Raw genomic sequence first — 11,922 nt, forward strand, 5'->3', positions numbered from 1 at the left:
AAACTGCTCAGTTCTCCAAAGTTTTCACTGTAAGACGCAGCTACAGGAAATGCTGAGCTTATATTAACAGGATGCTAACATTGCAAAAGGTCTGCTCACTCTTTTCACTTTACTTCAACAGTGCTTTGTCCCTCTCGTCTCATGTGCTTTTCCCCCCAAATTGGCTTATTAGGAAGTTAGAAAACGTGGTCTATTTGATGTACACAGTTTCTCTTTAGGCCTACGGATTTTTCAATTTCTTCATGTTAAAAGCAAGTGCCGTGAAAGGTACGTGACTGGCCCCCTGAGAGTGCCAGTCCACAAAAACTTTCTACTGTCAGAAACCTGCCTATCCAGCGGGCAGGTGCGATTTAAAGGTAAATCAAAGGGTAATTCACTCCTCCTTAACCTCAACTCAGAGCTACACACCCTTATGGCACAAGTGAAAACGCAAGTATCTCGTTGGAAGGGAGTAGGTGCTTTCCTGTTGTGCAAAGTACATATCTTAAACAAGGTACTTTCGCCATCTTATGAGCCAACTTAACTTTAAAAACAGAATATGACCTCCTTGTTACACCTGCAACACTGGTTGGGAGAGGAGGCAGCCACAATTTGTCATCATCTCACTGTTTGTGGTGGCTGGTCCCACCCCGATACTGGTTCGTGTCTCACTGAGTTAATTACAGAGCGGAAATGCTCAGTGTGCACACACTGACACAGTGGGAGTGTGGATCAGGCTTTGCGTGCTGCTCAAGGCTTCCCTTAGTCAGGTGTGTTTGACCTATCCCTCCGCTCATCCCATCAGCCTGTCAATTACTTCCTCGTCCTCTGACACCGTCGTTAGCTAAGCCAAAGTCAAGCTAGGCTATTAAGGACTAGCACCGAGTGGCCTGCGAGCATGCCCCAGCACGTGTGCTCTAGCTGGGCTCACCAGACCAAAGATCAAGTCCCTTAAGCTGCTTTTCTGAGCCAAGAAAAGCTTACAAGTCGTCACGTTGGTCAGAACAAATGGTCCCAGTTTCAAGCCCTGCAGCAAAGCCTGAGAATAGGTTGCATTCACTGGGAAGACAACAGAAAGACTGGTGAAGCAGTTTAGCTTTCTTCATGGAGCATCAGGGCAGCCAGAGAAAATGTAGCCCAGGCTTATTCATGTTTGACTGCTCATCCAACCCCAAGGCTGGAACAACAGTACTGGCTTTATAGCCCACTGGTTAGAGAGAATGGAAATGCATGAAAGTCTTCAATCCCAACAGGGATATGTACCATTTTTTAAAAAGTGACACCTATTCCACTCATATTCAGTGGTGAGTTTTCCAGTCTTGCCTGAAGTACATGTTACTAAAACTACTGTCTATCACGGACAGTAGTCGTAACAGTTACATTCAATAGGATATTTTTATGTTAAGTAAGAACAGCTCTAAAATCTGACCATATATCCCTGACAAGCTCATTTACTTGGCAGCAAGAGAAAGAAACCTTCTCTCTCTCTCTCACACACACAAAAAATATAAACACTGACGGTCGAGAACACCCACACCAATCCAAAGTTGATCACAAATGAGGCGTAACTATCATCATTTACCATTACACATACCACTGAACCAAAACAAATCCCGACACAGATGCTCCTTACATGCCACCCAAGGACAACAGGCTCCCCACTCTAATGGGCAAGCCTGAGCCTTTTTAATATTCCACAGGCACACACTGAAAGGTGTTTAACCCGCGCTGTTTGCCCAACTCCCCTTGTAAAGAATCAAGCGGAAAAGCTAATATTGCTTCCACTGCCTGGGCACCAGGGGAAAAATAATTTGCTGTGTGCATTATAAGCCTGGCCTTGATAAACAATATTAAAATGAATAGGTCGCAGTGGAAGAGGAAGGTAAATGATAAGCGACAGTTCTTGTGGATTTACTGTATTGATTATCCATAAACAGAGTCATCATCCAAAAGGGAAGGAAAAACAACTGGTTGAACAGATTAAAGTCTGAGCCATGGAATACCTATTAATACCATAAGAAACAAGGATCACCCAACAACTCACCTCAGCTGGGGAATGTGTTATCAACATCTTTAAAAGGAAAAGGACTAATATGCGGAAGGCTGTGAGATCAAAGCGGTGGAACTGCAACGTGCGGGCATACAAGCCTTTTACTGTTAAACCCTACTAAGGCAGTGTAATTTAGCAGTGACATGTGGAAGTGAAATAGGGCTGTTAGGAGGTACATGATCAAAGCGGCAGAGCCACCACGTTATCTGGTCCCGCTGCACAGTGTGAGCATCTGGAATGTGGTTTTTCATTTTTTTTTCTCCCTCTTTCGGCCCCTTTTATCCGCGTCCTGTGGTCTCTGCTGTCACAACGAGTCTACTCGTCACAGAGGTTATCAAGACCTGTGGTAGCCATGCAAGGCAAATCGTCTCGCCGGTGGCAGATAAACAGGGTTGATAAGTGTTTAAAAAAAAAAGGCCCCAGTCAGGCTGGCCCATGAGGGAGCTGCCTCCAATTTACAAGACCTGGAAGTCTGCTGAGATGGAACGAAAGCTGCTGCTGCTGCTGTTGTAGAATCATGGTATAAGCCTGACACACTTGGGTGAACAACTATGCCTGATACATATAGCTTACAGTGAGGCATGTGCTTAAAGGGAATTGGATTAACTGCTGGCAAAAAAAGAGGGGGATTATAAACGATTCTGACTTTAAGTGTGCTTCTAAAAAGATGGATTACCATTTCAATTTTTACCCTCTTTCTTTGCTAATGGAAATTCGAATTAGCCTCGTACTAGTCAACTACTAAGCAGCAACACCACTCTCACTGTGTCGAGCTGAACACGAAGACAAGAGGCGGGGGAAAAAACAGGGTGTCTGGATTTGGTACAGTAGTGTGGTTCAGGACGGCCTGTTCCCAGGCCGCTCTGCTCTGCTGCAGTTCTTTCTCTCTGAGCCTGCATGGACCAGCAAGGTGGAGCCAGGAAAAGGAGGAGGCAGGGGATTCAAGTTTCAATGGATGTTGTACTCATGACGGGAATGAAAACACACTGATGCAGAACTAATGCTGTCAAATGCACAGATAAGTCTCTTTTGGCTACATCCATTTTATTATACATTGAGTTTCATTTCACATAATTAAATTATCTCTCTCTCAGTAACCTTAATTCAGTCCTATGCCACCACTTAGAACCAAGCCAGCACTGATCCCTTCAGCTCTGCCATCTACATGCTTTACACTAGTCTGCTCATAAATGGCCATAGGAACAGGCCCTACTACAAAGTGGCTGGCTTCAAGAATGTGGATGGAGTGACGAAAACAGCCTTCACACTGTGTTGTAGGAACAAACATCTGAACTGGCACCTTTTTTTGAAATGTATTTATGTGGGTGGAACACTGGAAAAATGCAACCCCGCACGGGTGCCGCAATCTGCCGAGGCCAGTCAGCCGACCGGCTGGCCTTGTGTGGCATCGCATATGAGCACCAAGATGACACATCAACTCTTGTCTATATTTAACTCACTGGACGCCTCTCCTTCCAATGTTCCCATCCTTTTTGAAGAGGCTGCCCGGGAGAATGGCGAGAAAAACAAGCCGAGGTGATATGTAATTACACTGAATGGATCCAGCCTCCCACATCCTTTCATTGTACCCACACCCTCAGAGATAATGAAATGGGAGGCAAGCTTCTTTTTTTTTCCATTTACCATAAATCCTGCAAGTCTAGCCGCTCTTATTTATGGTGTCGAAGAAAACCCTTTACAGCTTCACTCTGGAAGCCTGCAAAGTCACGGAGCATAAACACCATCAAGCACCGTATGTGGGTGGTGAAGTCAATCTGATAAGGGCTTCTAAGAAACCAGTGTTCGCTCTCTTCAGAAGACGGTGTGGTAAACCATCACAAGCCACGGTCTCCCTGAATACTCCACATTTCTTCCCCTGCAGATACCATCTTAAATGCAGAGATATTACTCAGTATAGTATGTTCAGGCTAGAAAGCTAGTGAAAGGACGTTTTGTTCGGTTATAGGGATGACTTTGTTGCCACTACTACAGTACACACCAATCAAAAAACATCTTTGCATCAAAACACTGAACTTTTGACTTCAGTTCCAGCTCAGCCTGCTTGCACCCTTGCCTGCCCGTGTAACTGAGAGCCCTTAGCACAGCAACGAAACTGTTACATAACTCGTGCAAAGAGTGTGCGCACGAGAGGGGGAAACGGGGAAGGAGGGAACATCTTTAACTGAACACAACTGGGTCACCCCTTACTTTTGGTTTCAAGGGCCTGTTGAGGAGCAAGTGCTTCGTTGAAGAAGGGCAAAAACATCGTGGGGCAAAATGAAAGTAGGACATAATGGACTTGTTCACATGTCGGGGCAGGATGTGCATGTGCCCACAGGCTGTGCTCTGTGATTTAAAAGAGGAAGTTATTTAAAAATTGAATGCCAACTCACCTATTCTTCTCCAGCTCATTATGTGTGGACCTGCAAAGACATACAGAAAACAGAGGTCATCAAATAAAGAGCAAATGTAGACTTTTGCATGCTCAACAAGCAAAGAACAGAGGTACAGTATCTGCTGCTCATGAAAAGGCACCGCACTCTGTTCGGAGAAGTAAGGCGTAAGATAGACAAAGAGGGGCCGAGAGAGGCACAGTGAATTACCTTGTCAAATGTGATTTATTAATTTATTAATTAATCCCAAACGAGACCAACTCTAGTGCCCAGTGCACCGGAGCCTCTACGCCAACAAACGTCATCGTGACAGCCAGGCATTCCCTGCGGCCTCTTCCTCAATAATGCACACCACAACTCTGGGAGGATGTGTGTGTGTGTGTGTGTGTGTGTGTGACACTGCAGTCACTTATGTTCACTAAAGTTCACACTGTGCATGAGTGTGTATGTGTGTATGCGTGTGCTGCTGGGCAAGTGTGAGCATGCACACACACACGCACACACACCCTGTGCATGCAGCAGCCAGGGTTCAGTGCTCTGTTAATAATGTAAAGTGAATCAGCTGGTTCCTAAGAGTCTCTTTGTGTGGCAACATACTGAAGGGAGACAAGCCCTCCTCCTGATGCTTAAATGGCCGAAATCCCATCCACACAAACTGCACTCCACCTCGCCTTAAGGGGCATGGGTTTTAGGGGAGGGATGATGGACTCAACCTCTCCTGAGTCACGTTCACAGCACTTCTCTATATTGTGGGTTATCAATACTGCAATACGCTTTCCTCGTCTATTTCTTTTTTTGTTAATACTGAGCTCAGCTGACAAAACTGCCATCTTGTTAATACAGCAGCAGGAAATAGAGGAGATAAACATGGGGGAGGAAGGAGGTAGAAAGGGATAAGACAGAGGCAGACTGTCCAAGGCTCCACTTCAATCCGTAAAAAATGTCCCTGCCTCAGAGGAAATTATTTTTTCAAGTTGAATTATTTACACCAATAAAAACACCATGTGTCTCTATTTGAATACATTACTGTTCATGTAGTTGGGTATGCAAGACTGGATGTTAAGTCAACTGTGGCAGTATATTTGATTTAACATGACAAGGTCTACGGACAGGTTGAGTGGCTGCTATCACAGCAAAACACGGGGCTCACATGTAAGCTGGTCTGGGCCATTTCCTGAGAACCTGTGGGAGCCTAAGTGCTCACACGCCTGCTCTTGACAGGTTTCAACTTACATATTCTACAACCCTGTGGCAGTCATGCATGGCTGTGCTCTGCATCGGCCAGCAAGTCACACGTAGAAATCACAAAACTAATTAATCTAAACCAGCTTGATCTCTTCTGTTCGACTACTACTAACCTCATAAATGTCATCTTAAAAATGGGCTTATAGTTCCAAATGATTTCTTTGTAGGGAAAATGAATAGTCATAGTCTTCTCTTCAATGCAGGCTTTTACGTACATATATAATTACTTTCTAATGGCAGTGGGTCCACTGATTACTGTAATGGGTTGTGAGTCAGAGCAATAGTTTTGCTAACAGAAGATGAATACTTTGGAGTGCACAATTTGCGTCATCAGCTGTCACCGTGCTCGCACTGTGTCTGTGTTGCTTGGAAACCCTCATCTCGATCTGTAATCTTTTCCAAACACTTTTCCGAGCATTTCACCACAATCTGATTGGGTGTAGTGTGTAATAATGTCAGTTTTTTGGGGCTGATTATCACTCTTTAAGAATGATGATTTTGGGGGACTATTACAATTGCGGCCACGTCAAGCAGTGTACAAAGTGATTTGCAAAATAAAAATGACGTGCAGGAAATCAAAGGACATGATGTCATTAATAATACAAATGATGAAGTTTGATGATACAGACAGTGGTGAAGAAAATGTGTGAAAACCCCAATTATTTTTACCATATCAAGAAACAACTTTTCGTCTATTAATCTGAAAATGAGACAGGCCTTAGGTCAGCCCTGGTCCAAGCCCCCCCCCACAATCAAGCAACACACACACACACACACACACACACACACACAACATCTTAGCATGGCCTCACATTCAGAGACATCAATCTAAGTCTGCTTGCTTTAGGCTTTTATCATCACAAACCCCTTTCCCCACCTCCTGAATCAGACATCTGCGTATGTCGAGCTTGACAACAATGCAATACAGATTATAAACTGGCTCAAGGCCACACACAAATGCAGCACGTCTCCTTCTGTAGATATGCACGCGTACGTGCGTGTGCATGTATATGTACAGAGTGGGTCAATGAGATAAAGCAACCCTGCTATAAACGTAGGCAAGAGAGGACAGAGTCAGATAAGCCCATCACTTTAAGCCTCAACACGCTACTGAGAAGGTAGCTGTGGCCAGAGCAAGCTAGTGCCAGACAGCAAACTGTGTTCAAAGAAAACGGACTGTTACAGTTATTCTAATCATTAAACAGTACAAGCAGTACAACTGTACAATTTCTCACCCGGAGATCAATAAAGTATTTCTGATTCTGATCATTATATTATCATTATTCCTCAGAGCGAGGAATGAACAAGAACATGATCCGTATGATCTTATTCAGACGCCATCATTGGTCAATCATAAAATCTTCATCTCTTCTTGTCAGAACGCACACGTAGAAGATGACGTAGAGGTGAGCTGCAGATGTTTTGTCCAAGCCTCTCTGGCTGATGCGTGGCGCCTTTACTTCTGTGGACATTGTAATCTGACATGGCAAGGTCGCTTACAACATTGACTAATTGGCAAGATTTCTCACCTATGTCGGCAGGCCACAAATAGGACAGTTGCATAAAAGTAGAGCACTAATGATGCAGACATGTGCCCCATCAGTGACCCTGACAGCACTACAGATATCCAAATAAGGCTGTTTTTGTTGTTTTGCAAGGTGTGCCATTCCAGGGGGAATGAAATAGACTGCTGGTGTTAAATGGTAAATAGTGTTACCTCACTGAGTGAGCTGTGAACATGTCTCCGTAGAGAGCAGGGCCAGGCATCATTCTTCCTGGTGCCATTTTCTGTCATGCTTGTGAAAATATTTCTAAAAGTGCACCCTCCTACTCCTCAAGAGCTGTATTAATCACGAAGAATTTCCCTATTAGGACCAACTCTTCCGAAGCTTTATGAATACGGCATCAGACCTATATCTGATCGTGTCTGTTGCCATGCAGAACTAGGCAGCGTTCTGCGCTCATAATGAGTAATGCGCAGTTCCTGTTTGTGGCCCGCTCTTACATTAATATTAAAAAGCTCAGAGAGAGAGAGAGAGAGAGAGAGAGAGGCTTGCATTTGATGTATGACTGTCAATGGACAGATTAATGTAAGCAGCCTAGCACCAAGAAAAGACACAATGTCAATGGGTGTTAACTTGGGAGAGTCTCGCCTGCATTTTCTACTACTAAATGCAAGTTTCTGTCATCAGTGAAAGCATTGTGCTTGACAAGGGCCTTTGTGGCAGCTAATGATGTGATTATCACACTGTTGCATCCAACTACACTAAAGAATAGATTAAATTACATCAAGCTGTTGATGTGTGTTATGGAACATATGTTTAGTCGTCTATTATCTAAGCTATAATGGGTTATAGGAGATGTAAAGGTGAAACAGCAAATAACTGATGACCCTAAACATCATTAGTGCTCAGAAAGGCTCCACGTATCCACCTTTGGATGTCTGCAAACAACACCGGCCATAAATAGCAGCCCTCCCGCCCCCCCTTAGGGCAAAAGACAAAACTATCCCTCTCTCCCACAGTGTAGAATACATTTAGCATGGGGGATAAATGAGCATGACTACCACCAAAAACAAACCAGAAAATGAAATTAAAATAAAGCAAAGGCCTATGGGTTTATTTAACCGGGAGTGAGAGAAAAGCACAACATTACACATGACTTTTTTCGTTTTACAGCCGTCACTTTCACCACAGTCCCTAACCTCAGCCACTGCAGTCCGTTTGACAATCAGCTGACGAAAAGCTAGCAGAGCCGTTGGTGCTCCCCCCCCCTCCCCCAACAGAGCAGCGGTAAGCACGGTCATACGTGCACCTATGTGTTCAACATGTTTCTACAAGTTTGAAGAACATTTTTTTTTTTTAAATCCATGCAAACTTATTTTTTGGGTGTGTTTTTAAGTGGACCGTGGTAACTCTGCCAGCAAGCCTTTCGGGACAGCTCGCTTGTTTACCAACCGTTGCGATAAAGCGTTGGCAGCGACTACAATCACATGAAAAAGACAGTTTACATTAAGGTCGTCTATCAGTAAAGGCCAATGCATGCAGCGTTAACAGTGCCCACAGTTCACCAGGGACCCCCCCACCACGACAGAGCGCAGATTCTTACCTATTGTGGTTACTGCTGAACTTCTTATTTCGGAATTTCCTTTGCCTCTGGTAGATTGTGTTCTGATTTGACGGAAACGTCGAAGCATATCCGTGTTCACACTCTGTCGAAAGAGAAATAAATGTAATTAACAGTTTGGACACTTTTTGTGCCTCTCTGCACATCACGGATACAGTTAGCTGACAGCACTTCCTTTTTTGGTGTTTATTGTAAAACCGTTACCTCTTCTAAAGCCAGTCAACACAGCAGATCTTAGCGCCGTTACTTATTTCTTAGCTTCACACACACTTGAACACACATTTACCTCTTTCTCTCCTTTCTAGAAATTCCGCAGCTTCCAATAACCGTTGGATATTTAGCTGAACGGCCGTCATTCTTCCCTGAGGCTGGCTGCCGTTAACGTTAGCTATGCTCTCTTCAGTTCAACGTAACGTTAGCTTAGCCAACAGGGGAGACGCTGCATTGGTTGTTACTACACTGATGGATAGTTTAAAAACGTCGTGTTATTATCTTGTTCAGTGTCGCTGGCTCATCAGCAGCTTTGTCGAAAGGAGAGAGGGGGGGGAAGTCCAGTGTTTCCAAGCTGGCAAGCTACAGCCAATCCTTGCCAGGTTTCGTTGTTAGAAAATGTCAAAACCAGTGTATCAAAGTATTAAAAGTTCGTAGGAAACACGGTATTAAATGTTTACAAAAAATGGGTATAAACAATATAAAATGTCCCCGAGGGAGCCCGGAGCCAGCAAAGTGCCTGCCGCTGCTCGTTTCCTCTCCTCTCCTGTTTGTTTACCTAGCTGCACAGCTGAGAGGCGGCGACCGAGCGGAGTAGAGGCCGGTCTACACGCGGTGCATCCTGGGAAACCGAGTCTTTCGGTGCGTTTGTAAAATACATGCACAGTAAATGTTCATTCTTTTCACAATTTATATTGCCTCTCCTGTGATTCACTGCGTAAAACGTCGTCCGTTATTACTTTATGACTGAAGGGTTAGTGTTAGGGTTATAGCAGGTCAGTTTACACATCTGTGGGACAGTGCTGCAGTCCACAGAGATTATTTTAAGATAAGAGGTGGTGATCATTATTCTTGTGAAGTTTAATCGGTGGTACTGTTGCTACTGGTGACAATGAAGACTAACAATGTCAGAGTAATTGGTAATAATTAAATATTCACCATTAGGCCATTTTGGATCACAGGCCTGTATTAGTGTATGAGAATTGTTCATAGGTCAGTTTTTGCACCCAATTTTAAATAAATTGGACCATCAATCATTAATGTTGACATTTGATATGTCACTGTCATTGTGTGTCATTTATTCCTCTCACATTCATTCTTCCCAGTCTCCCCCTCTCCGCAATGAGAAAAAAAAAGTCCTACAAATCCCATGATTCATCAGGACCGTGGGGGTGTCCTTGCCGGCTTAAGCCAGGCCCAGCAACACATGACGTCGCCACCGACCGGGCGTCTGATTGGCGGATGGCTTTTGACAGGCGTCGAGGGTTGAGCTCGCACCTGACCAACCGCAGAGGAGCTTCGCGCCATGTGGAGGCCAGTGCGGCACGCCCACAGATAGCAGGAAGCAAACAACCGAGAGAAGAAGAGCTGTGCCGCTGCGATGTGCTGCTGCACTATTCCCACCTTATATTATAACATTACTCAACAGACTTTAGCAACGCGCATCCGCACATATGCTCGGCTTTCCCGCACAAAACAGCCCTGTGTGGACAGACGCATACCGAACAGCGTCATTTCCAGTGTTTTTAAATCATGACTTGCTAAAAGGAAACGAGGGCACCATTAATCATCATTTTTAAGACGTCATTTTTAATATTGCACTTATTAAAATGATCTGCGATTTAATTATGAATAGACCAGGGTTTATTTGCAATTTGAGAGACCATGCCATCTGCAATCAACCATATATCGAGTTGCCTAATTCCTCGTAGGCTCGAAATGACAAACAAGCAAATTCAACAGCCAGGCCAGATCTTTTTCTGTGCTTTGTAAATGTCCGATTCACCATTCACTTCTGTCCTGTGCGTTTTATCTATAAAGTTTCATGTTTTTTCGATCGAGTCTGCGGGGGCACAATGACATCATCCTAAACTGAGTTGGAGGGCGCTGCAATGTGGTCAGATTTATCATATCGGAGTGGTAGCCAACATGCACACCCACACAGCCCATCATTATGTCACATTGCTTTATCTATGCTGTAGGGAAGAATTACAGATTCCTGGGTTGAGAGTTGTGCATGGCTCCAAGCGATGCACAGTGCCCAACGTGCAGATAATGCAGGTAAAAATAGTCCAGAAAATACTGAAAGCACTACATGTTTCTACTCTCCTCTAACTGCAACGAGCACACCACTCATATTAGTCTGGTGCAGGCACAGGCTGTGCTTCTAGCAGGCAGTGGTGCTTAGTTGAATGAACTCAGCCCTTTGTTGTCTGAGTCTATTGACAATGAAGTCTTGTTTTTCCTGAAATTCAGAGGCAAATGAAAAGGATCAAACGCAGCACAAATAAACTCACTTCCGTCCTTCCTCTCGGAGCTCTCAAGAAACCTAGCAGCCTCCAGCAAAACTTGTACATTTTTCAGAAAAGTGTTGATCTGCTCCATGTGGGAGTCTTTCGAGTTGAAGACGTCATTGAAAGGGCAACTAGACATCTCGAAATCTTGCTGGTCCAAGAGCGACGCCTCGGAATCAAAAAAGAACTCCTCACTCTTCAAACTTCTTCTTTGCCTCTCACTTTTGGCCATTTTTTCCCCTCTGAGTTTGTGCGGCTTCTCCTCTGGCGACGTGCTGAGCGCAGTAAACAGTGAGGCAGCTACCAGTGGATGCTGCTCTTGTCAGATGGTTCCTCTTTTTTTTATGAATGCGGGGTGTTTAATGTGGAGCAGTGGCCAATGTCAGTAGATGGTGGTGCATGGGAAAAAGAGAGCCCGGCCCCCCTCTGCCTGAGGAGTCCGCATGGTCCCTGTGCCCGTCACTGGAACACTTTCTGTTATAAAGGACAACAAATAAATTCGTACATTCACATGTCAACGTGACATAATTACACTTTGTATATGCTATTTTGTACACAATCAGATTCTGATATCGTTATATCTATTAGTAAGTGGAATTAAGTAGAAGTAAGTAGAATTTGTACT

General features: G+C 44.3%; 1 protein-coding gene across 2 annotated transcripts in view; it reads right to left on the reverse strand.

Moving 5' to 3' along the window:
• mxi1 (max interactor 1, dimerization protein) overlaps positions 1-11,529 on the reverse strand; it is a 31,647-nt gene extending 20,118 nt beyond the window's left edge. Inside the window, exons 1-3 of one of the 2 annotated variants that reach the window (XM_070917287.1) lie at positions 11,301-11,529; positions 8,776-8,878; positions 4,423-4,452 (exon numbers count right to left, since the gene is read on the reverse strand). In XM_070917287.1, coding sequence (XP_070773388.1) covers positions 4,423-4,452; positions 8,776-8,878; positions 11,301-11,529 — 362 coding nt within the window. Of the gene's footprint in view, positions 1-4,422; positions 4,453-8,775; positions 8,879-9,079; positions 9,531-11,300 lie in introns of those variants that run through there. The other variant, XM_070917296.1, reaches the window with a different exon arrangement.
• Between the last annotated feature and the right edge of the window lie 393 nt (positions 11,530-11,922).

The sequence above is a fragment of the Enoplosus armatus genome, chromosome 2, assembly GCF_043641665.1.
Source record: "Enoplosus armatus isolate fEnoArm2 chromosome 2, fEnoArm2.hap1, whole genome shotgun sequence".
NCBI lineage: Eukaryota > Metazoa > Chordata > Actinopteri > Centrarchiformes > Enoplosidae > Enoplosus > Enoplosus armatus.